At 41.3% G+C, this 27,170-nt stretch overlaps 1 protein-coding gene across 1 annotated transcript in view; it reads left to right on the top strand.

The window, feature by feature from the left end:
* Positions 1–27,170, top strand: part of DMD (dystrophin) — a 1,614,661-nt gene that overhangs the window by 1,093,205 nt on the left and 494,286 nt on the right. The window contains exon 50 of the mRNA XM_042974140.1: positions 10,106–10,260. Coding sequence (XP_042830074.1) covers positions 10,106–10,260 — 155 coding nt within the window. The remainder of the gene's footprint in view (positions 1–10,105; positions 10,261–27,170) is intronic.

Below are 27,170 nucleotides of genomic sequence, written 5' to 3'. Positions count from 1 at the left end.
GTGACTATTGATGGGTACAGGGTTTCTTCTGGGTTTGAAGAAAATGTTCCAAAATTAGATTGTGGTGATGGCTTCCTAATTCGTTGACTATACTAAAAACCACTCAATTATACACTTAAAATGGGTAGATTTCATGCTACGCGAATTGTTTCTCCAAGTTGCTTTCAAGAGTTGTGCCTATGTTTCCTTAAGATCCAGATCTTTTCTTGATTCTTCCAGTTTATAAACTGCTTTGGAAACATAGTTTCTCCACATGTATTAGCAACAGAACCTATTCTGTATGAGTTATTATACTAGCTTATTCTATCCCTGACCCTGGCCCCAGATTATATAGATATAATAGAATTGCCCTTCTGGAGATAGGGTTGTACCTGACTAGATGTATCTGTCAGGATGGTCTAAGTCGTACTACAGTAGCAAGATCCGTGTCTAGAGGCTTAACACAAAGTTTACATTTTGCTCATGTTACGTGTCCATTGTGGATTCGCAAGAGGGTTCTACTTAGCTTACTCACGCAGGGACCAAAGCTGATAACAGCGGAGTCTTGATACATACTTCCGTGATTCAGGAGGCAGGGAACATGAATGATGCCATCGGTTCATACAACCTCTGCCTGTAAGTTACAAGTAGTCAAAATCAGTTACACAGCCGTCCTTGACTCAATGGGGGTGCACGTGGCATGATAAGGCCCCGATTGTTCATGGAAAACAACGTCTTCTACCACAGGAGGCTCACGGGGTTGGAAAAATAGCCGGGACAAATGCCACTTTCTGAGGATCTGTCCTCTGGCATTCTCTCTGGAGTCATTTCTACCCGACCATTTCCATACCTTCTCAACCAGACTTCTCTTAGATGCCTGGAGAGGCTGGGTGATTTCTTAATTACAACACTACTTACGCCTTTTAATAAAGTCAGCAAATTAAAGAGAGAGCCCAGATAAAGAGAATGCTTTCTAAAATGTCATAATGAAATTAAGGTAATGAAGTACCTTGCAGGGCTCTCCTCCCTTCATTTCGTATAAAACTTATTCCAAAGAAGCCAGAAGAGAAATGGGGCCTGAAAGTAAAGAGGGAGGAAAATAAATTGTATGCCATTAGTTTAATTATGAAAATTCATTACATGAAGCCATGTAAGACAGAAAATAATGGAACTCTAATGGGTTGGCCGATAACACATTTACTAGCCTGCTCTCAGCTTGTAGTCATTGTTGAAAGGACAAAAAAGTAACAACTTTGGTATGTAGTCCTCAAAGCTATTGAAAAGATTAATCATTTCCAGTAAGCTGGAAAATGAGGGCCATTTTCTTAAATAGTATCCCCTGTATAGACTGTTACCTTCTGAAACAGAGTTGGTAATGTCAGGGGTTTAATGGATGAATCTTGAAGTTAATGGTGAGAGGCTTTACTTTTGAAATAGCTTCCTTACAGATATTTTAACATTTCTATTATAAATCCATAAAGAGGTTTTGTAGGTCATTTTAATTCACACAAGCAAGCAAGAGTGTTTCTTTTTCCCAATAAAGATTTGCGGAATATTAATTCATACTTAGGACTAAATTGTTTAGTGATTTTTTTGAATAAACCAAATCTCGGTTTTTTTTTTCTGCTGTCTTTGTTTGGCAATGTCTTATTTTATTATACACAATAACTTTCCAATCATGCTATAATCACCAAGGAGACTATTGTATATTCTTCAGTGTCCAATTATAATAAACCCAATCATTTGCCTTAAATCCCTCTATATGGAAGCATATCTTCTTTAACTAGATTGAACCCCGAATATTGGAGTCGGGAAACCTGCATTTTGGGGACCCCTCTTTCACTGATTGGCTTTGTCACCTTCAGCAAGTCACTGAACCTTTCGGAGGTTTTGGATTATCATATGAGCAATGATGGGATTGGGTCAGAGGAAAGGAAATGGAAAGGAGTTAACAAAAGATGAGAGTGGATGCACAGGTGCGGGTTCTAGATTTGAGCGCCTACTAATCTAAGGAGAGAGGTTTGGACTTTGACTCGTAGGCAACAGGGAGCCATCGGAAGGGTTTACCGAGTAGTAACATGGTTCCATTTGCATTTCAAAAATATCACTTGAGCAGCTGTTTCCCTGGGTGGAGGGGCTGGTATGAGAGTGGAGGAAGTGAGTCAGTATAAAGGTGGTCGGAGAAGCCAAGTGAGAAATGGTGACAGCCTAAATGCAGGCAGTGACAGCGGAGGTCGATGACTTGCTGTAAAGGAAAATTGTGATAAAACCACTCTGCGCGTGTGCTCCCTGCCTTCTCTTCCACTGAAGGGTGAGTATGTGTGGGTGGAGAAGGTTGGGCTAACGACAGAACCTTGGAGAACATCAACATGTAAGAGAAAGACAGAAAAAGAACAACTTAAGCCATAAGAGATTATGGAGGAGACTCATAGAGAGGGGGCTAAGAAAGGATGGAACCTCCAGAAGAGACTCAGCAACAGCACTGGTTGCTGCACATACATTGGTTTTGTTTTTTTTTTAAATATAATTTATGGTCAAATTGGCTTCCATACAACACCCAGTGCTCAACCCAACAGGTGCCCTCGTCCATGCCCATCACCCACTTTCCGCTCTCCCCCACCCCCCATCCACCCTCAGTTTGTTCTCAGTATTTAAGAGTTTATGGTTTGCCTCCCTCCCTCTCTGAAAAAAAATTTTCCCCTTCCCCCTCCCCCACGGTCTTCTGTTCTGTTTCTCAAGATCTGTCTTTCTCTGACTTATTTCACTCAGCATAATACCCTCCAGTTCCATCCACGTTGCTGCAAATGGCAGGATTTCATTCTTTCTCGTTGCCAAGTAGTATGTCATTGTATATATAAACCACATCTTCTTGATCCATTCGTCAGTTGATGGACATTTAGGCTCTTTCCATAATTTGGCTGTTGTTGAAAGCGCTGCTATAAACATTGGGGCACAAGTACCCCTATGCATCAGCACTCCTGTATCCCTTGGGTAAATTCCTAGCAGCGCTACTGCTGGGTCATAGAGTAGTTCTATTTTTCATTTTTGGAGGAACCTCCACACTGTTTTCCAGAGCGGCTGCCCCAGTTTGCATTCCCACCAACAGTGCAAGACGGTTCCCGTTTCTCCACATCCTCGCCGGCGTCTGTAGTTTCCTGATTTGTTCATTTTACATTACATGAGAACCTAACACTTTCCACAGATGTTGGCCCTTGGTGACTGAATCAGCTAACTATTTTTGCAAACGTTCTATGTAACAAAAAACTTCAAAATGTCATTGGCATACAGTAAGCATTTAATTTTTTTCTTTTTTTTTTAATTTTTTTTAACGTTTATTTATTTTTGAGACAGAGAAACAGAGCATGAACGGGGGAGGGTCAGAGAGAGAGGGAGACACAGAATCCGAAACAGGCTCCAGGCTCTGAGCAGTCAGCACAGAGCCCGATGCGGGGCTCGAACTCACGGACCGTGAGATCGTGACCCGAGCCGAAGTCGGACGCTTAACCGACTGAGCCACCCAGGCGCCCCAAGCATTTAATTTTTTTCAAGAGTTGACAGCTTGGCTGGGGTGGCACTGCTTCGTGCTGCAGGTTGACTGGGGTGGCTCCCTCCATGTGTCACTCATCCTTCCCCAGGGACAGTCAGGCTAGCCCGGGGCATGTGTATCTCTTGGTGATGGCAGAAATGCATAAGGGCTAGCCCCACTGCAGGAGCACATTCCAAGCCTCTGTATCACTTCTATTGTTACCCCATTAGGATTAGGCAAAACAAGTCATCAGGCCAAGCTCAGTGTCAAGGGCCAGAAACTAAACTCTTGTCTTTTGTAGTGGGAAATTAAAAAGTTAAATAGCTGGGGCGCCTGGGTGGCTCAGTCGGTTGGGCGTCCGACTTCGGCTCGGGTCATGATCTTGCGGTCCGTGAGTTCAAGCCCCGCGTCGGGTTCTGTGCTGACAGCTCGGAGCCTGGAGCCTGTTTCGGATTCTGTGTCTCCCTCTCTCTGACCCTCCCCCGTTCATGCTCTGTCTCTCTCTGTCTCAAAAATAAATAAGCATTAAAAAAAAATTTAAAAAAAGTTAAATAGCAAAGGGCACGGACACAGGGTGGGGTAAAGAATTGGGACCACCAATCCAATTTACACTCATGTCAAGTCAGAATATTTTTTGAGGGGTGATATTGGCAAAAGACTGATTCTGATGAGTTGTAGAGTTGAAGGATTGTAATCCAGTTGAGGCCGTGACCGAACATTTGCCTTCTAAGGAGCTTAATGGTGGAGGGAAAGACAATGATAGAGAGCAAGTTTTGTTGCCGTTGTTTAAAGATGGGGGCGGGGGGGACTCATGGTTGAAGGCTATGAAGAAAGACCCTACGGGGAGACGAGAGATTGAAAAGACACAAAGAGTGTGTGGAGAAAGAGCCCAGAGTAGATGACTCTTCTGACGGAGGAATCAGCTTACCAGAGTACAAGAGTCACCTGTTCCTCTGAGACTGAAGAGAAGGATGCAAGATGTCGTCCGTATTTAATGAAACGTGTGCTCGTTCCGTTACATTGTGTGATCCCCTTCTCTCTGGGGAGGCAGGGTCATTTGCCGTGAAATGTCCTCCAGTTTGTATCATCAGGGTTAAGTCTGGAAGCCACCGGAGATATTTCAGAGGAAAGTTAATACAGATGACAGGTTCCATGGCTGATGGAGTAGCAGAGGACCGCAGTCCCGGAGGTTGGCAGTATCGGGAAGCTGTTGCCACCTCGAGGGCTGAAGGGCCAACAAGTGTTACCAAAGTCCAGAAACCAGAACCACCCGGTACTAACTCAACCGCTGTGGGGGCTGCACGGCAGGTAGTGACACTACAGGGAGAAGGGCTGTCCCTTAGGAAATGGAGTCACAAAGAAGACCCTGCCCACCCAGAGAGAAGGGGAGATATACTTTAGTTTCACCCTTCTTTCCTCCTGTTCACGCATGTCCTACCGAGGCCTCTCACTGTCCTGACGCACCTGGAAACCAACTAGCAAGGAATCCTGGGAAACCCTGGTCCCCCTTATAAGGGGCTTGGTTCATCTGTATCGCTGGGTAGAGTGGGAGATTGCCAGAGAACGGATCTAAGAGCTAATCAGCTCTTCCCTGTTAGCTCACAGAACTGGATTTTTTCAAACGAATTTCTTTTTTTTTTTTTTTTAATTTTTTTTTTCAACTTTTTTTATTTATTTTTGGGACAGAGAGAGAGACAGAGCATGAACGGGGGAGGGGCAGAGAGAGAGGGAGACACAGAATCGGAAACAGGCTCCAGGCTCCGAGCCATCAGCCCAGAGCCCGACGCGGGGCTCGAACTCACGGACCGCGAGATCGTGACCTGGCTGAAGTCGGACGCCCGACCGACTGAGCCACCCAGGCGCCCCTCAAATGAATTTCTTAGTTCGCGTATGCCAACACAGTATCCTAGGCAAAAGAAGAGAAACCCCCTATTAGCGCCTTTTTCTCCGTAACTATATGAGGATGCTATTTCACAATTTTCCAAGCAGCTTTATTTTGAGTTTGGCCTCATGACAAAACCTGAGGCAGAGGCGGAATAAGTCACTCCACCCTATTTTACATACAACAAAACTGGGACTCAGAAGGTTAATGACTTTCTTAAGATCAAACAGCCAAACAACGGCCAAATAAGACTCCCTGGGAAGATGCCTTTTCATTACTCCGCTGTTGCCTTTCATTCGTGAAGCTCCTCGGAGTCAGTCATTAAAATTTTTAAAGTCTAGCTCACCTGGAACAAATGTTCATTTCATTGGTAGGGGACTATCCCCAAACACATTTTATAAGAGAACTTAAACACTACTCACCCTTAATTTTTTTAATGATAGGTCTATGTGTTTGCATTTCTCTTCTAAATTAAAGGGAGCGTTTTAGAGCTATGGCATCACAGACAGTGTCGGCGAAACAGCGAGGCTCTCACTTTGCATTCGGTAGAGGCTTACCCTGTGGTCAACAGAGTGCGGTTCATTAGGAACAGTACAATTCGTAGGACGAGAGTAGCAGCAGCAGCAGCAGCAACAGAAAGAGTAGTAACAGTGATAGCAATCAGCACGGTTCTTCTAGCTAATGTTTAGTGAACGCCTTGGATACGCCAGACGCCATTCCGAAGGCTCTCCCTGCATTTTCTAAATTAACCCTCATGATACTCTTTCTACGTAAATACTGTTACTCTCCCCATTTTAAAAAGGAGGAAACTGAGGCCTAGAGAGGCGAATACACTTTCCCATTGGGCACATGACTAGGAAGCGATCAGGCCAGGATTCAAACCCAGCGGGCCCAAACTTGTCACGGCTCTGTCTCTTCCTCTGTTGTTTTCTCCGGCGTAGGGTCAACACCCTGAAAAGAATTCTTACGAACAGAAAATAAGGGAAGACAAATATTAAAATTAGAAAGTTTTAGTACTCAAAATTCTTGAAATTAATTCCGGTTGTCCCACAGTTTACAATCGTTTTCCTGCCTAAAATACAGCACATAAAATACCAAGCACGTGTTACAGCAACACCATATCGGCTTTGAATATGAAATATTTCTTGCCTGGTTGGGGACACAATCTTTTGGGAATGTAGCCTTTTATATTCTTCACAGAAAACACGCACGCACATATATATATATGGACCCACAAAAATCATCTTTTTTCATAGGCTAGTGTTCACAGTATTTCAAATTTCTTCACACACTGTGATCACCATACAAACAATTCCCTGTAGGGTATACCATTGCAAATGGAATTCAGAAATAAGAAGACGTGTGTGTGAATTCTATTGTGTTTTTGAATTTACACTCCTTGTGTGGTCTGGAGTTATCCCAGTAGTAAATTTCACGGTAGTAGGCAAAACTGGTCAAGGTCATTGTCCCTAGCTTGAAGGACGCTTGGTTAAAGCCCAGATCGGTCAACATATGACCCTAGGAGGAAGGGAAGCATTGTGTTCCGGTGAATGCTGTAAGAAGGGAGACAAGACTGCTGAAGTTGAGAACCTTAGGGTTTAGATAAGGGCCTTTGCCCTGTCAATGTTACTCAAGGTCAGTGGGATTTTCTTTTTTAATCCTACATCCTCTCAAAACCTGGGCAGCATTCAGGGAGGGTGAGGGCTTTCCTTCTGTACGAAAATCTGAATATCACGGTGACTACAAATATGAAGAAAAGTATGTGGCTTGTGCTTTTTTGTCTTTCAAGAATTAAAGTTTATCAAAAAGCTCTGTTTTGAGATCAAGCCTCACTCTTTTACCTCTTGACTATGAAGTCTGTAACTTGAGCTGTATATTTCCTTCAAGAGTTTGGAAAATGCTAGCATACCTTTCAACTTAAACTTCTAGGCAGTTTTTATGATCTATAGATTAAGACCAAAAAGTGTATATCCTTTTTAATCTAGACTTTTCAAGTAGCAGCGCATGAGTGAGAGGTGGCTTCCAAAATTATTTATCTTTCTTCGGTAAAATAAATGATATTACTTACACTTATTAAAATTTTAATTTATATTTTTTATTCCTAAATGTATACACATATGCTCTGATGTTGGTTGATCGTATTTCTCTAACAGAGAAAGGTATTCGTTAAAAGGAATTAACTTGGAAAAAGGTGACCAAGTCATTGGTTTCCGTTTTGTGAATTCTTATGCTACCAATTAGGGATTTAATAAATAATAGATACTAAGCTCTTTTTCAAAATTCAAATGCCATCTTATGGATAAAATGGGCTGCTTACAGTACACACTACTTTAACACTGAAGGCTTGGCTTAAGTAAGGAGAAGGGACAGAAAGGTAAGCTTATACCTTAGGACATTTCTAGAAAAGGAAAGCCTTAGAAGTGTATGTTTCACCTTAGAAAGGTTTTTGAATAACGCGAGGATCCAAAAAATGGAAAACAGGACCCACAGGGCTGGGTAAAATGAGTATATAAGGGAAGGCAGACTTTTCGCCAGGATAAACTTTAACCGCTTTGTAGTACAGGAACTGTACTCTGTGCCTTTAAAAACTCTCTCCCTTTTTCCTTTCATGGCGAAAGTTAGTAACGTTGGTTCTAGATGCTTGCTACTCATTTTGTTTTTTGGTTCTATTTGTTACATGCAATAAATGAAATTATTTCATTTGATTCAAGAATAGGATGTTCTAGGGACTCTTGGGTGGCTCAGTCGGTTAAGCACCTGACTCTGCATTTCGGCTCGGGTCGTGATTTCACAGTTTGTGAGATCGAGCCCCCTGTCAGGCTCTGCACTGACAGCACAGAGCCTGCTTAGGATTCTCTCTCTCTGCCTCTTTCTCAGCCCCTCCCTTGCACGCTCTCTCTCTCTCTCTCTCTCTCTCTCCTCTCTCTCAAAATAAATAAAGAAACATTAAAACAAAGAATAGGATATTCTAGTTAACTGAGAAATACCAGATTATATATACATTATACATTTTCAAGGAAGGGAAGCCCACCCAAATATACTGAAACTCTGCCAAAATTACTACTGTTTGATTTTTATTATGTAAATATCGTACCAACATGAAAGAACAAATATTAAAACAAAAATGACTGCTCTTCAGAAACATCAGTTAATTTCAGTTTCCTCTGCTCCCCTTCTAGTTCATGACTTAGAGATTTAAGAAATACAATACAGATAGAAATTGTGGTTTGTTTGTTACTTATGATTTTGGCACACTAGAACATTGGGTTGATATATTGTGTGATTCTAATGTCCTCTCATTAAAAATTGAAATTTCCTCATTTTTATGCTATAATAGTTAATGATGCTCTTTATTCCTATAATGTATTTCTCTTCTTTTAAATATTTTATTAGGAGAAAATACCAAAAGCACAATTACAAAGTCAATGGGAGTAAGCATGTATATGTCATTTGATATCAATCACCAGATTGTCCTGATAGATATTTGTTCCCAGCAGTAGTACATGGATATGCTAGTTTTACCATAGTGCTTCCAGCTTTGGGTTTTATTTTTTTATTAACTTAACTGATGTCAAATTGTATCATCTTGATTTAATACTCTATTTTTTTTCGTTTGTTTATTTTTGAGAGAAAGAGAGACAGAGCGTGAGCAGGGGAGGGGCAGAGAGAGAGAAGGAGACACAGAATCTGAAGCAGGCTCCAGGCTCTGAGCTGTCAGCACAGAGCCCGACGCGGGGCTTGAACTCATGAACCGCGAGATCATGACCTGAGCCTAAGTCACTCAACCGACTGAGCCACCCAGGGGCCCTTATTTTTTTAGCTTTTTAATTTAATTTTAAAAATATAAATCTTTTTTTCTTTCTCTTGCTTGAATGTCTTTTTCATGATCCTTTGCCCGTTTATCAATGGCTTTACCTACCACGTTGGATTTGATATAACTATCTTAGTAACTGAATATTACCTTAATGCTTAGAAGCCTCCTCCATGCACTTAGAGCAGTTGTTAATATGCTTCTAGATAAACCTGTCATTGCCTTATTTATTTTCTGTGCGGTATTTTAAGTGATGTAATACATAGTTTGATAATACTCCATTGTCAAACAGAAACAAAAAAGCAGGTCATTTGGTTTAGCGAGATTCTTATGTTTGAAATTGTGTTCTAATTTTAAAGTAGGATATTTATGAAAGTATTATGAATAAACTTGGCCTTCAAAAAAGTTCATAAGTAGTATGCAGTGCTATTCTTTTGATGTTTAATATTTTCTATATGCAGCTGTAGTTGAATGCCAGTAGATGGCACTAATTACATAAACAATTCAACAAGTTAATGAAGAGGGAAGTAAATACATGAGCTTTGTTTTCCGTTCAAATTTTGGTATATGCCCCATAGTCGACAACTATATGAGAGCTTATTTTTATAGTTTGTTCTCTCCCATGAGAAAAACAATTAAGCCCAGCCGATCCCCAATCGATTGCTACTAAATTGAAACACCGGATACTGAGGATTGCTCAAGATGCTGCATTTGAAAAGTTTTGTCGTGAAAAGTGGGTTGGATTATACTGTCACGATTGACTAAATCACATGGTAGGTTCAAAGGAAACATGCGGACAAGTTCTGACCTGCGAACTCAAAGGCTATTTATGAAAAATTTTGAGAAACTACAACTCAAAATTTCAGAGAAAACTGACATTCATTTTCTTTCCCATATGTATCCATAGCAGTTGGCCAAAGACCTCCGCCAGTGGCAGATAAATGTAGATGTTGCAAATGATTTGGCCCTGAAACTTCTCCGGGATTATTCTTCAGATGATACGAGAAAAGTACACATGATAACAGAGAACATCAATGCCTCTTGGGCAAGCATTCATAAAAGGTAGGAACTACATTATTTCTAAACCTATCATTGACTATAGTGATGGATGTGGTGGTGACGGTGGGTGGCCATTGCATATTTTGTTTTCCTACTCCTGCTCAACTGGGGCTTCGGAGGCTCCAAGGTGACAGTTGCCAACTAAATTCACAGTCTTGCCTAATTCCTCTAGAATTTTAAAGACGAGGGACCTGAAGACTGGTGAAATTAAATGATTTGCCTACCGTTGCAAAGGTAGTGAAATAGCTAAGAGTTTAGACAAACACAAAATATGGATGTTTAGCTAGAAGAACCATTTATCAATATGTTTTGAGAAGTCTACCCAAAGAAATATCATTCCATTCCACAGTGGCACATGTTGCCCCATTCTTAATCTGACAAGGAAGTCACTTTGGGTTTCTTGATGGAATTATAGTTGTCCATGGTGCTATCTTTGTATCTCACTCCACCTATGCAATGGGAAAATTCATGTCGTGTAACATGACTCATAACTTCATTTCCCATTCTATGTCAGTGAAAATTAACAGCTCTTAGAGACACTACCCCCTCAAACTAGGTTCTGTGTCTTTATTGTCCACTCTCTTAACCCCTTGTGCTTTTCTTTTAATAGCATTTATCCTAATTTTAGATAAAAATATGAATTATATAACTGGTTGTTTAACGTCTGTGCTTCATATTAGTCTAAATTCCCTGAGGACAGAGACTCTCTTTCTTACTTGACACATCCTGAGGTCCTGAACCAAGTGATACAGTGGGGAGCTGGTAAATATTTGTTGAATGATGACTCCCTTTGCATAACATAGAGTTACCTTGTTCATGCTATGGACAGTTAAAGATTACTGGGTCCTCATTTTTAGCAGTGTCAGAAAACAGGGGCAAAAAGAGTACTTGTACAATGATAAGGAACACCGCAGTGAAAGGTAAATAAGTCCCAGCAGATGACATGAATTACTGAAGAAGTCAATTTGGTGGCCTTTGTGAAGAAGAAAAGGCCACCATCAAGAGGGGAAAAAAAAAAACCAACAGATTTTGAACTAAGAGCAGAATCTCTTAGGACCTCTGAGCTACTGATATATGGAAATTGTGAAAGCAAGTAAATCTTGAAATCGAATCAGGAATTAAAGAGTGAAATCTCCTGAGACGCTGGATTCGTGCTGGTGGTCCTAGGGCCATCTTGCATTCCAGACAGTTGGTGTTCAGATAGATGACCATGGAAAAGAAGTTTCAATCTGAAGTTGGGAGCTCTATTTGGGGCCCTATCTAAAGGACCCTGGTGGAGACAGGGTGAGCTTGAATACAGGAGTGATAATTCGAAAAAATTCTTAAAGTTACTGCCTCCTCCCAGTGGCAAGGGTTGAACTTTGTGTTTTAAATACAGATCCAGTATCTGTTGAGTTAAATAAGGCACATTGGGCTTAGGAAGGCTTATTTATATGTGATCAAAATGGTGTCAGAGACTCAGAAGTTAGATCTCAATGGGAAATGCCTGCTTCTCCAAGAGTAGCCTCTTTGGGGAAGCAAAATAAGATCAGTGAAATAATATGATGAGTTCAGGGAGTGTAAGCTAACAAGGGGCCAAAAAGAAAGCTTGTTTGTGGTCCAAAACCTGAGCTTCAAGGGAGGTGTATCCCATCTGTGTCACTCTTTCTGGAAGTCCCCTGTCTCCACGTTCCCATGCTTCTCTAACGTCCAAGCAGCTCTCTCTGTTCTTGATCGCTTTCGTAAGGTCTTTGGATTCTTCAGAGGGGGGCTTCCAGTTTATATTTTTCGACTAGGTCCCTAAAAATCTACCACCTAAGGAAGGTATATGCTTATTTCTCCAGTGCGTAAAGTCAAAACAGAAGGTTAGCGGCCAAATTACATTTTCCACTGGCCCATACACAATCTGAAGTTTGCCAGATTAATTTTCCTGAAGCTTCTAAAGTTCTTCCCTGTGCCATTCTCACATGTGCTCTGAAAATTCATCCACTTGTGTAGTTTCAGTCCACTGATGACTATCCTTTTATATCATTTGCAGCTGACAATGATCTTTTGACTTTCTGACCTACATATCCTAGTGACTTATTTCCATTTGAATGTCCCTCCGGAACTTCAAACTGAATGGGCCCAAGGCTGAACTCATTTTTGCCCTCTTCCAACCTCTTTCTCCAAATGTGGCCTACTTTTCTTCCTATGATCCCTCCCCAGTGAACATTACCACAACCCATTCAGTTGCCAAATGAAAACTCGTGCTTGACTCTTCCTTTTACAACCCCAATAGCTAAGCTACCACAAAGCTATTTACTGCTGAAATAGCTTTCAAATCCAGCCACGTCTCTTTATCCCTCCTCCTCACCTGTCACGTTTGGCCTCAGTGACTACGTCATTCGCCTAACGGGTATGCCTCCTTCTAGTCTTCCTAGTTCCTACCCATTGTCTGCAGAAAATGCAGGATGATCTTTCTAAATACACTATATTTATGTAGCTCACCCCCCTCCCACTTTTAAAGCCTCTAGTGGCCTATCCATTATTATCTGAAGATAGTCCATACTTCTTTAAATGATTTCAAGGTCTTGTGTGATTCAGCGTTTCCTTAAAACTCCAGCCTGATTTTCTACTCTTCCTCAATCTTCCCTCCCAGCGCTCCCCACATGTAATTAAGTAACACTGAGCTCTTTCCACTTCCTCATCCTATGTTCTGTCTTCTCTACTGACTCCTGACCTGAAACACACACACACACACACACACACACACACACACACACACACGTATATATATATATAATATTAAATAACAATTCCTTCAGGAAGACTTTTCCAGCTACCAACCTCAAAGTGCACACTCTTTAGGCCTCCTATCATAGGCCCCCTATTATCATGCTTACCTCACTACTTAAGTGTTTGCTGGTCTTTGTCTCTTGTGAGAATGTTGGCTCTGTGAGGATATTCACATTGGCCGCTTGTCCACTGTATCTCCGTGCACTTAGCTTTGCGTGTATTAACTATCCCCAACACATTTTTCATTAAATACGTAAATGAACAAATGAAAAATAACTACAAGTGTTCTGGTGTGCCAGTAACTCAACACAGAAGAAAAATGTATCCATTAAGATTGCTTTCAATTTCAAGTAACAGAAAACTCAAGTTCAGTAGCTTACCTAACAGAGGTTTATTTGTCTCATTTATCGAGCGGTTCAGAGGTAGGCAGATGACTGACATTGGCTCAGTGGCTCAGCAATGTCAGCCTTGAAGTTTCCATGTTCTTCTCGGCATCTCCCTTGGAACATACACATTCCAGCAGGAAGTAAAAGGACACAGGGCGGTGCTTGTATCAGGAAAGCAGTGGGATTCCCAGGAAATTTCACACCAAAACTGTGCAACAAAACCACCTCTAGTGGCTAACAGTTGGGGTCGGGTCAGCCAATAGAGAATGCCTGCCACGAATGGGGTGGAAAGAATAAACTGATCAATCGGCACGCTGTAGCCAGAGAGCATTACGTTCCCTGGAAAGATAACCAGTCAGATCTTTGAGTAAATACGGTACGTTCACTTAGCTCGCATATTCACGTACGTTATATTCATGCGGTATATGTACGTAGGATCATAAAACAGTGGCCATTCGGGCTTGATGGCTGTTCTGGTCAGCGGGAAAGGTCTTGAGGAGAGCTGGATTCTCCACTGGCTAACGATACCTTTACATTAGAAGTTCGCAATCTGTGTATGCTTTGTGTGTCACCTGCACAGATTAAGCCATGCTCTACTTGACTACAGTTTTTCTTATTTTACATTCTTACAGACCTTGTGCTAGATAGATAAAGAACAAGGAAACTCTTTATATGATCTCTTGTCTTTTGACCTTTTTATCCAGTATCTTGCCCAGGTAAACCAAGAAGCCAAGTAACATCGTCATCTTCCCATAGATTTATTTATGTGGGCCAGCGGGGTAGCCGGTAGCCGTGGGTGGCGATTTAAATGTAAATTAAAGTTAAATAAAATTTAAAATTCATTTTCTCCATCTCATCAGCCACCTTTTCACCTTAGGTGCTCAAGAGCCACGTGTACCTAGTGACTTCCCTATTGGACAGTGCAAAATAGAACATTTCCATCATCACAAAAGATTTCTTTGTCTGTGTTCAGCTAAGCAATTTAGGGCACATTTCTAACAATCACATAACCATCACATAACCTAACAATCACTTCAAAAGAGTTATTGCCAGATGTTATAAATAAAGAGATATTTCTTTTACAGAATGGTTCCCATCATTTTATTTTCTTGTTTCTACTTGATATCTTCCATTTATCCACTTTCTAGAGTTGGCATTTAAAGTCCCCAAACCTACAACTATCACAGGATATAAACACTTTCATTTTTGTTGTCACTCTTTTCAGCATCATTTTAAAAGGAGAAATTATTAATGCTGATATTTGGGCGATAGAGAAAAAGTATCTCATATCTTCACAGAGTACCTATCAACAAGACTTTTTAGGTAGGAGGGACTCTGCCAAAAGCATTCTGATCACATTATTTCTCAGAGTTTGGGTTTTACCACAGAACGCTAATGTATCGCCTGCATTGAAACTTTCAATCATACAGAGAAATTCATGCAAAAAATCTGCACATTTGGAAGCCTATTTAAAGCAATAAAAATCTTCAGTGCAGTGTTAAATTGTTGAATAATATATAAAAACTATAACTTGGAAGAGCTTTACTTTGACATTACACCCTGGCAAGCTAGAGTTTTGAGACCATCGAAAACAAAAGGAAACGGATTTTGTTTTGTATTTTACTGTTCAGTTTATTAATAGCTCAGAGAAATCTTTGATTCTACCCTGACTTTGATAGGAGCTTTCCCATTTTATGTGGATTAACACAAATAGTCATGCGTGCCCAAAAGGAATTCGTCTACTGTTCATGATTAAAAGCAAAGGCTACTTCCTAACTCAGTTCTGTAGTTTAACAATTCAGGTCAGAACACAGATCATCATTGTGACCTACGTAGGAAAATATTTTGTTTTCCTGATCATATTCCATATAGTCCATGTTAACATAGAAAGCCAGAAATGAGGGCCTCTGCAAGTTCATTTCTTTCTCTTCAATCTCTGCGAATAGATATGAATTGGTCAGTAAGATAATATTAGATGTGATATTACAAATTATTGTCAGAAGCCTCTAAGGGCTAGATTTCAAGGACTGCCATCTGGCTGATGACTTTATGATGACACTCTCATGAGATTTCATTTCCTTATTTCTATTGCAGGATCACTCTTTAAACAAGAAATGAGCATTAACTCTGAATTGTCTGTCTGTAGCCATATGGGGGCTTCCACATCTACCAATCAGCTAGGAGTGAACTCATCAAGTGGAGGGCCTGGTCCCAGTATCAGAGGGGTTCAGCATGGCTGGAACTTAAAAGCTCCCAGATACCTGAAAAATCTCTCTAGGTTCTAAGAAAGATTCAGCATGTATATATGTACACGCACATACGTGTATATGCATGTACATACATGGAAATATGCTCTTCCTTAAAATTCTATCTCAGTATTCTCCTGTCTTCCCTCATGATACATTTTACATTTTAATAATCATAAGTAATAGCTGATAAACTGAGAAATTACCACCAGTATTCTCCATCTTTGGCAACAATGTAGCACATGGAAGTCCTCCTTGCTTCTCTATTCCTAGGTCCTACCTCTTTTCCACTTTAAAGAAACAAGAAAGGAGGGGGGCTTGCGTGCTTAGTTGGTTGAACATCGACTCGATTTCAGCTCAGGTCATGATCCCAGGGTTGTGAGCTTGAGCCCCACGTTGGGCTCCATAGTGAGCATGGAACCTGCTTAAGATTTTTTCTCTCTCTCCCTCTGCCACTCTCCCCAGCTCATGGTCTCTCTCTTTCTCTCAAAGAAAGAAAGAAAGAAAGAAAGAAAGGAAGAAAGAAGGAAAAAAATATTGAGCCCTATTTTGTGTGCATCACAGAGCTTTTCTAACCAGACACTGGATCTCTTTCAGATTCTCCAGCATATTTTTTTAATGATTGTCCTGCTTTTTTTCTCTGGGATCTTGCATTTCTTTTTTTTTTTTTCTTGCTTCTCCCCCTCAGCCAACCATCACATTGAAGTCTCCCTTGTTCTAAAAGAACTTTCTTCAGATATGATCTTTTCTATACAGCTATGCTGGTTTCCCCTTACCATCAAAAAAAAAATTGTTTTTGGCAGCTTGAAACCATCAAAAGTTTTAAAGAAGTAATTGGCATTACTGTTTCCTAGTCTTTAGCTCCCGGTTATGCTTTGACCCACTCCAATCTGTTTTCTGTTGCTACCACCTTGTTTTAATGAAAACAAGGGCTCACTAAGGTCATCGGTGACTTTTACTAGAACTAATGGCCCTATATTCAACTCGACTGGTTGAAACTTTCCCTTCCTTGGTTTCCAGAACGGTATCGATTTGCAGTTCTCCTATTTTTCTAGTCATATAGGAAGAGTGAGGTCCCTGGCACAACGCCTGATACATTGTAAGAGCTCAGTAAAGGTCATGTCGTAAATATCATAAGCGTTCATTCACTCACTCAGTGAATATTTTGGTGCTAGGTAGGCTCAGGTCGTGTTACTCAGTATACAGCAATGAAAATCCCGACCCTCATGAAGCCTGTATTTTGGGAAGGAGAAGGTGGGAAATAGAAGTTAACAAATATGCAAGTTAAGGGGCGCCTGGGTGGCTCAGTTGGTTAAGTGTGTGACTCTTTTTTTTTTTTTTAATATTTATTTAGTTTTGAGAGGCAGAGCATGAGTAGGGGAAGTGCCGAGAGAGAAGGAGGGGAAGAGAGGAGAGATTAGGGGAAGGGCCAAGAGAATCTGAAGCAGGGTCCAGACTCTGAGCTGTCAGCACAGAGCCTGATGCGGGGCTCAAACCCACAAACCATGAGATCATGACCCGAGCCGAAGTCTGTCTCTTAACTGACTGAGCCACCCAGGTGCCCCAAACATCTGACTCTTGATTTCGACTTGGTCATGATCTCATGGTTCATGAATTCAAGCCCCAGTTTGGGCACTGCCCTGACAGTGTGGAACGTGCTTGGGATTCTCTCTCTCCCCTCTCTCTTTCTGAACCTACCCCACTTGCTCTCTCTCCGAAAATAAATAAACTTTTACAAAAGGTAAAAAAAAAACAAAAAAAAAACAAATAAGAAAGTTAAGTATATATGAAGTTGTGATAAGTGCAGTGTGGAAACAAAGGAAAGTAGTTGAGAATAGATGTGTGTGTGTTGGAAGGAAAGTGCTGTTGTTTAAATATGATGGTTAAGAAAGGTCTCACGGGGGGCGCCTGGATGGCGCAGTCGGTTAAGCGTCCGACTTCAGCCAGGTCATGATCTCGCGGTCCGTGAGTTCGAGCCCCGCATCAGGCTCTGGGCTGATGGCTCGGAGCCTGGAGCCTGTTTCCGATTCTGTGTCTCCCTCTCTCTGCCCCTCCCCCGTTCATGCTCTGTCTCTCTCTGTCCCAAAAATAAATAAAAAAACGTTGGAAAAAAAAATTAAAAAAAAGAAAGGTCTCACGGTGAGGGTGACATTTGAACAAGATGCAGTGGATCTGAGGAGGTGAGCTCAGGAGGGTTCTAGTAAGTGGAAATGCCATGAGGCAGGAGTATGCGTATCCTTTGGGGGGAAACTTAGACTAGTGTAACAGAAAAGCGACAAGTGAGCAGGAGTGTAGCAGACCAGGAGTTCGGAGAGGAGAGGAATCGGATACATGAGTCCTCAAAGGACTTTCACTTTCACTTAGAGTGAGACGGGACTCATTGGAAGGTTTTGTGTGATGGGATGGCATGTTTTGACTCACCTGGCCCTTCTTTTACACTAGACTGAAGGGAAGTAGTGAGACCATTAGGAGCCATAATTCAGTCAAGAAAGGACTGTGATCTGGGCCGGAAGAGGAGAAGTGAATGTAGTAAGAAGTGGCTGGATTCTACTCTCTTTTGAGGAAAGAACCCAAAAAGCTTTCTAATGGGTTAGGAATCCAGGAAGACCACAGTTTTCACCTGAGAACTGGAAGATGGGGTACTCACTTTACAGAGATGGAGAAGATCTCAAAAGCAACATATCTTAGGAAAAAGATGTGGACATACTATTTTGAAACGTCTCTTCTGCGTCCAGGTAGAGATGTGGAGTAGTTAGCCGGATATAAAATTTTACGTTCTACTGAATGGTCATGACTTGAGATACAGGTTCGGGAACTGTAACAATAATCGATATAGGCCATCTTTGTTCTATATATCACTTAAATGTCGATGTTCCATTGTTAACTCTGTCTCTGCTCTATATACATTGCAAGTACCTTCAACTGTTGGCTTCAACCACCATTCAGACTTCTCAGTTGTTATTTCCACCTTCTATCTTTCTCCCAATCTCCAGAACTGTACTCACAGCCACCTACTATATGTTTCCATCTGTACATCCTACAGGCTCCAAAATGTCTCAAGGAGAAGGCATTATGTGCTCCCAAAACAATGCTACATTTTTTTTTGGATTTTCAGTGTAGTTTAATTACTTAATTCTCTCTAAAACTAGAAACCTAAGAATTACTTCTACCTCGCCCTCCCCATCTCCTCTCTATCTTATTGCTACATGTACTGAATTGGCGTCTAAACTGTGTGAATTCAACTTCAAAAATTGCTCTAGGAACTACCCACCCCCCCTTCTTTTTATCCTCATTGCCAACTCATCCTAGAGCCTGCCCATATTTTACCTCGGAGATCGTGGCCACTTTTGTTCTGCGCTCCGAACCATTCCGTGTCCACGCTCATTTTGCCTTGGCGCTGGCCTCAGAGTGATTTTCCTTAAAATCAATCTTCTCGTTTCCCTTTCCTCCAGCACTCTTTTTCCTCCAGAGACCTGATGGATACTATTTACATATGTGATATGCTCCCAAAAGCGTACTCAAATTTTGCTGAAAATAAAAACAAAAAAAAAAAATAAGTCAATAATGAAACGTGAGGTTTTTTTTCAGGGAAGGAAAGCAAATAGTGTCACGAATTTGTGTTTGTCAGTGTGTTTGTTTCACAGAGGGACAGGCATGTGAACTTCATGAAAGAGTCTTATGTTCTACCCACCAGTGCTGACCTTTAGGAAAGTGTTTTTAGAATTCTTTTTTGGGTACTACCTGGGGACTAGTTTCTGATCATCAGAAGATTGTTGTATTATTGTATAGCCACACCTTGTCTTTGCTCATTAGTTGTACTCAATAATTGTGAATTGAATGAAATAATTAATCAGATGTTGGGCAGTAAATGACTCTGGATTATTTCCAGAAATTTAAAGGATGCAGCTTTGCTGCCGTCCTTGAAGCTATGCGAAGAACGTGATGTGATGCTCACAGGACATTTGTTTAAAATACAACCTCTTATTAAGTCAGGGACTGTTTGTGATATATTTGCAGCATAGTCATAAATATTAAAGCTACAAAGGACCCTAAGGACACCAGCTCAAACTTCTCAATTTAGAGTAGCCTATTTTTAATCCCCCTCATGCAAAGTATACTATCTAGTCCATCTTAAGGACTAAAAAGATTTGGTACATTAAAAAATCCAATGCGTTAGCAGCTCCTTTCGGTACACTTCTTTTGACAGCATGAGGAAGTTTCTTTTGGCTCTTCAAGAGTGCGTTGTGTATATAGTTATAAGGCGCTCTGGTTTTTATCCTGCTGAGACCCAATCTTTCCAACCAATTATAAAGTGTAAGAATTCTCGCCATGTTACAATAGGGTAATATACCTGTAATGCAAAACCTTGGGGCTCCGGGCCAGGCAGTGTCATGATCCATACGGATCTAAAATGTTCTTGGTTGTAACTGCCTGCTTAATTTTATGTCACCTCCTTTAAAGTAATTAGACTGTTTTTAGCTTGCAGAGATTGCACACAAAGGGAGACATTTGGAACCATATCACTGGTGATTTACTGGTGTGGAAAATTACCTGGTGTTGTAGCCAAGTAGCCATTTTCATTCTAAACCAGTCCTACAGTCCTAAACCAGGTTCTACCAGTGCACCAAAATAGATGCTTGCAAATGCCCCTGCATGCAGTTTACTCATGGAAAGACTCTAAAACTAAACATAAGTTATAATTGTTTCCCAAAGGAAACTTATAGGTCACCAACGGACCTTTCTTTTTTTTTTTTAAGTTTATTTATTTATTTTGAGATTGAGAAAGAGCGGGGGAGGGACAGAAAGCGAGTTGGAGAGAGAGAATCCCAAGCAGGCTCTACACCGTCAGCACAGAGCCTGAAGCAGGGTCCGATCTTACGAACCCAGCGATCGTGACCTGAGCCGAGATCAAGAGTCGGACGCTGAACCGCCTGAGCCACCCAGGTGCCCCACAAACAGACATTTCTTGTCTCCGTTCATAAATTTGATATATTGGTGTCTAAAATTAAAACAAATGGGAGAAAGTTCCCTCTCTTGGTTTAATCGAACCATTAATGTTAGCACCAGGATCCATCATATTACTTTTCAATCATAGTCATATTTTTAATTTTCTTTGCATTGCTATCATTCTCAAAAAAACCCTCTGTAAAATATTCAATAAAATATATAAATTCGCAAATATATATATATATATAAATATATATAAATATATATATAAATATATATAAATTCGCTAGGGTTTATTTTTATTAAGTTGAGTTCTTTTAATAAATGGATATAGTCATCATTTGACTTGTAATTTTATCTAATTCTAACATTCATATAGTTTGGGGATCTTTTGGCTCTATTCAATTTATAATGGGAATTTCTTTCCATGAACTAATTTTTTAATGCATTCCTTATTTCTAAAAATTGGGCAGGGGAACTAGATACTAGTGAGTTTGTGAAATAGAATCTTCTCAATTTTTCACCTAAATGGGGGTTTCTTTCAGCAGTTCTAGGGGGCGGTCAACAACCGTGCTTTTCTGCAGCCCCCTTTTACCAGTTGGGCAACCTGATACCATCCCTGACTTACTGAAGCAAAGATCCTAGTGCACGTCCTTTGTCTTGCACAGAAACATTTTCAGATTCTTGAGCCGAGCAAAACTTGAACCGGCTGCCCCCACTTTCTTCCCGTCCCAGGACCAAACAGCCCTTCCACGTTGTATTCCTCTGCCATTTCTCACCCAGAGGGCTGTTTACCCTGAGCTTCTTTCTGAGCTCAGATTGTTCCTGTGTGATTGTCCGTTTTGATATTTTATCTACCATTGTTTGTGTTTGGAAGTTTCATCCATAGTTTGAACTAATTTTCCCTGAGATAAAGTGAAACGTGCCTGTTGTAGAGAAAAAAAATTAAATTTGGAAATAATTATTACCCTTAACATTTTGTAGCGTTTCCTTTCATCTTACTTCTGTGAGTGCGTTTTTTGCTTCTCTTTGACTTCTTCCCGATTTGTTAACAGTTGAGTTGCAAGCATTTTCAGATAGTTTTTTGTCCTTTGAAAATTCCTTACGACATTTTTATTAGTATGGTAATGTGCAGGTAGTACCTTTTCAAGAAAAAATACGGGGTGGAGGGAATACTTTCTTGAGTTATATCGTGACTTACGAAATAGCCGGGAACGAAAGCAATACCCTCATACCTCCAGCCAGTGTTTTATGCTCTGGCTGTTATATGCTCTGGCTGTTCTGCCTAGTGTCATGAAAGACTTGAAAACCATTTAAATTAACCAGGAGACCACTTCCCCATTCAGCTTCACATTTAGCTTCATCAAATCCGTAATATGAAAGTACATCACTCGGTGTCGTTCAGTGTCTTTATGCCACACTGCATTTAACACAAGTCACATCCACCTATCCCAGGCACCTGTAGAGATCGTAACCTACATTGCATAGACTTGGGGCTACTCACACAATTCCTGAGGAGTTCCTCTTTTCCTCCTATATCACAAGTATTTTAGGTCTGTCTTGTGAACCTGAGCTAGCTGTTGAACATCAATTTTATCACAACCTGATTTTAAAAATATTTAAGTGAAACAGACCCTCCATCAAAATGCCCGATACAACTTCATCCTGAGGCAAATTAGATAAGTAATAATCATGAATTCATGATTATTTAGTATTTTCATGGGGGTTTTGGTGGTGAGATGTGATTTATTAACATGTACCATGTAAGGAGCTCCTAAGTTGCCTGTTACAACAGGAAAGCTAAACTGGTATTGTTCTTTTTAGCTCTTGGTCTAAGCTCTTGACCTCTACTTAGAGCTGGCGTTCCAAACCCAAATCTCTGACTCAGAGGCCTGCGCTCCCTTTATTGCTGTTTAATGGATACATATCAACTGGGAAGGAGGTTCTGGCAGCTTTTCACAGTAATCTAATCTCAGCTCTGTCCTCTTCAATATTTTCATCAGCGTCTTGGATGAAGACGTAGATAGCATTCTTATCAAATTTGCCGATGACACAAAGCAGGAAGAAGTAGCAAATACAGTAGACGAGAGTCTCAGGAGCCAAAAGGATTTCAACAAATTGGAGAGGTAGGCTGAATATTAAAAGATGACATGAAACGTAAGGCACTACCCTTGTGTTTAAAAGAAAAGTAAAACAGAACCAAAATCCAGCTGACGTAGACTGGGCTCCCTGGAAACAAGGGGGAAGAAAACTCCATAAGCTAGAGAGTTGTGTGCAGAATTTTGGTTAAAGAGTGTTTCCGTGTGATAGGTGTGTAAGGCTGTGTGAGAGAGGTAGGATTGGGCAGAGAGAAAATCTAACCTGCAGTGAATCTGAGGCCTCAGCACATTCTCAGGGGAGCCCTGGAACTTGCAGGACCCTTTCAGAGCCTTCCTGATTTGAGGCAAGGAGGCTGGGCCTTCATAGTCTAGCGCCAGCCAGGTACTGGTTCTGGGTCACCTTGTGGGAGATGGCAACCGTGGATAAAACAGTCACCTGCCGCTGAGGGCAATTTCCAGTGCAAGAGGCAGCTCTGAGCAGTTTGCCAATACTCCCACCAGCTAGAGCATGGGGTCTTGGCAGAATAGCAAGCTATCCAATACCCCAGTGTTACTCAAAGTGTGGTCCCTGGCCCAGCAGCATTGGTATCACCTCTGAGCTTCATAGAAATGCAAATAAATGCCTGGGTCCTTCCGCCAACCTACTAAATCTCAGAATCTCTGGCGATGGGGCCCAAAACACTTTTTAACAAGCTCTCCAGGCTCCAAGTCATTTCTAAGCACATTAAGTTTGAGAACCACTGCATGATGCCATCCAAAAGCATCCAGAAAGGGCAGAAAACACAGGACATTTATTGACAGTAATCTCTTCCTTTTCCATTCCCGCCTGCCCTCCCAACAGCAATAAAGCAATGGCAAAGGAAAACTCTGGGGGATATTAGCCTGGATAAATTCAAGCATCTAATGTAGTCCTAAGAACTTGAATTTCAGCTTCGTGGAGAAAGGAATTTAGGGATAGAGCCGTCCAGAGATGGAGCAGCCCGCCTTGTAAGGTTGTAGAAGGATTCAAGAACAGGCTGGCCAATGCCTTGGTACAATAATGTCGAGCATCAGGTGGACACATGACTTTCACATCCTGATGTCCCTCATACACTCTTCTTCTCAAGTAGTTTTTTCCCCCCAAATAGGGTTCTGCCAGAACTAGTTCCATTTTATCTTATTACGTATTAAGAAAGGGTATTATGGTCCCCCCCCAAAAGTTCAGGTAATGGCAGGTTAAGTAAAGGTAACCAAACTTCTGTAGAGTTAATCAGACTTTATCATAGCGTACACATGGTGAATAGACAAAGTGTGTGTGTGTCCGGGAATGTGTGGGGAAAGGGATACTCTATACAATATGTATTCCTTCTAAAGCCTAGACCGTGGAACCGATTTCTCAAGAAGAGCTTCACACGACTGTAGGATCTGGTCCAATATCATAATTATTCTCATATTACCAAATTATAATTAACCAAATAAGCATTTTTCGGATAGATAGCATAGCTATCTGGTTCTCTGGTACAGCATATTTGACCCCTACTGAATCTTTGTTTTCCTGAGACTTTCCACAGTGAGAATGGAAGGCAAGTCATTTAGAAGTTGCAGAAATAGCCTAGGATTCCTTCAGTAAAAGAAGCCTCCATTTTAGCAAATAGCAGTAAACAATAGAGTCCATTATAATTGCTGGGATCTGCTAATAAGTTTTTTTTTTTTCCCTGAAACAAACTCCATTAACCCCCCTTGATACTCTGTTCTCGTCAACATTTTAATAGCATGGGACTAAATCTCAGAAATTTTTCTTTCCCACACAAAACGTATAATCCACAACCTGCTGATGATTACATTTAGCCTAACTGTTAGGTGGCTGCTGGTGACAGAAAAATTTACCCCGGCCTGTAGACAATTCTAGAAGCTCAGCCAAGCATTTGGTGTGTGTGAATAAGCCTTCATATACTTGTCATGTACAGTGGCCAACTAGCCAACCCATCTCACTTGGCAACCATTCCTGATGAAAAGGCCCGATCTACTCTGAGGAGGGGCCAGGGCTTTGCAGTAGGGCAGCCTGGAGAACCAGAGTTTGAGCTCAACCGCAGGCCCCTGATGGGGGCCTCTCCACTGCAGGCCCCTGATGGCTAGGGTGGGGCAGCTTGCTCCGGCTGAGTTCTCGGTCTTGTCCAGCGACGGGCAGGTAGACAGACATCTTTACAACTGGCTAGCCCACGTTCCAAGTGAGTGTAACATTTTACAGGCCCGAGTTAACCTTTTCTGAATCTGTGTCGCCGATTTCAAAATCCCAGTATTTATAACTCAGACCAAGATCCTGAGGTACAGAGAGTCTGTGACTTTCTTCAGCTCAAAACCTGAGCTTTTTGTCAATTCTGACAAAGAGACTTGTGCATTTGAAGAAAAAGAAGGAAGTCTTCTCCTTATGTGTGTATTTCCCCATCATTTACTTGATGTTGGGCTCTCGAATTCTTTGAGAATTCTCTCATGTAGGGTCAGTTGTTGCTTTTTAATACTTCCAGTGTTTTCTACTCTTTTGTCCCTCTGCCAGCATCATTCACACGAGTGGCTCCGAGAGGGTATCCAAGCAAGTATTTGCCATTCTTCCTAGAAAAACAAGTTGCTCTCCGTCTTCCTGATCTGTAATTCAAAGTTTTGCCAAATGCTACTTTTGACCATGAGTTCTCTGGTAGAGCCTTCCAATTCTAACTTTGAAAGAAAAAGCTGGGCTCAAACGGTGACAGTTATGGTTGCACTAGTGTGATTGCTACATAAGTATCCAAAATGAAAAGACTGCTATTAACATACGTTTACCATTTTCGAATTAATTGCGTTGGTAAAACTTCAGCGCGCACTCAGGCAGAGGCTGCAGTAGGTGTTGGGGATGATGCACAAATTCTTCCTGAATACATATCCCACTCACAAAACAAATACGCAATTTTGTTAGTCCTAACACCAAGGCTACACCAACACTTCCATTGCGATTGCATCATTTTGACGAAGATTAAAATAAACACAACTATCTCACATGTTGCAGGTTGTAAGAGCCACTTGTAAACGCTACGCTCCAGGAAGAACACGATCAGGTGGGGAAAATTATGATGTTCACAGTTTTAAAAGGGGAAAACAGAAATGTCTGTGCTTTTCAATAACACGCTTTTTTAAAGTGTAGATGTGAGGAATTACTACTTTGCCCTTTTTTTCCCCCAAGAACTGAGACTACTTAACAACGAACTAATTATTAAAGTTGCTCCCGGGGGCGCCTGGGTGGCTCAGTCGGTTGAGCGTCCGACTTGGGCTCAGGTCATGACCTCACTGCTTGTGAGTTCGAGCGCCGCGTCGGGCTCTGTGCTGACAGCTTGGAGCCTGGAGCCTTCTTCAAATTGTGTCTCCATCTCTTGCTGCCCCTCCCCTGCTCATGCTCTCTCTCTCTCTCTCTGTCTCAAATGTAAAAAGTAAAACATTAAAAAAAAATAAAGTTGCTCCCGGAATCTGATTATATAATGGTGCACACGTTGCATACAAGAAATGGGAGAAAACACAGTTTATCCATGAGTCATTGTTTTTTTTCTACTGACCACATTAATTGAGGAAGGAAAGCGTGCGAGTGACATGCTCGATGGCCTCTAGGAGAGGTGGGGAGTAGCGGTAATCTCTGCCCTTGTCTGCTGGCATTACAGTGGGAAAACGGAAGAACTCAGCTTGCAGCTTGCAAAAGTTGCTTGGGTAGCCAGTGATTTCCTAAGTAATCACTGCAGCATTTTTGAAATTAAACTTAACAATTTGATTTACGCCGAGAAGTGAACAAATAGTCAGATCAAACTCAAGCACCGTCATCCTAAATGGCATTCATCTTCCCTAGATGTGCTGCCTCATCCTGTGTCACTTAAGCCTTCCGAGGTGATCTTCAAGGGTATTTACAAAGGGAATGTATTGCAGCCATCCTGTAAACTGGCCTCTCCCCTCGCACTGCTTTTGATGTGGTTGGTAAACTTGAGTTCTTTGCACTTGTAGGACTCATAGAGCAAAGTCAGGACTGGATTTCCAAAAAATGACGCCCCTTTTCTGTGGCTAGCGAAAGTAATTCATAACTACACGTGAGTGAACATGAGTAGAGAAGTGACCACACCGGTCAGTGATCTACTTGAGTAGGTTTTCGCAAAGGGCTATGCCTTTATCAGTGTTGTTGCTAGCGTGTACCTTGAAACCAGCTAAAACAGATCAGCTGGTTAATTCTTAAGGGTCTTAAATAAAGGACCACGTCATTTACATATACAGTGGAATACTACTATGCGACGAGAAAGAATGAAATCCTGCCATTCTCAGCAACGTGGATGGAACTGGAAGGTATTATGTTGAGTGAAATAAGTCAGTCAGAGAAGGACAGATATCACAAGTTTTCACTCATGTGTGGATCTTAAGAAACTTAACAAAAGACCATGGGGGGGAAGGGGGAAAAATAGATACAAACAGAGAGGGAGGGAGGCAAACCACAA

The sequence above is a fragment of the Panthera tigris genome, chromosome X, assembly GCF_018350195.1.
Source record: "Panthera tigris isolate Pti1 chromosome X, P.tigris_Pti1_mat1.1, whole genome shotgun sequence".
NCBI lineage: Eukaryota > Metazoa > Chordata > Mammalia > Carnivora > Felidae > Panthera > Panthera tigris.
Note: the sequence above shows the minus strand (reverse complement) of the source record. Positions and strands in the feature narration are given on the sequence as shown.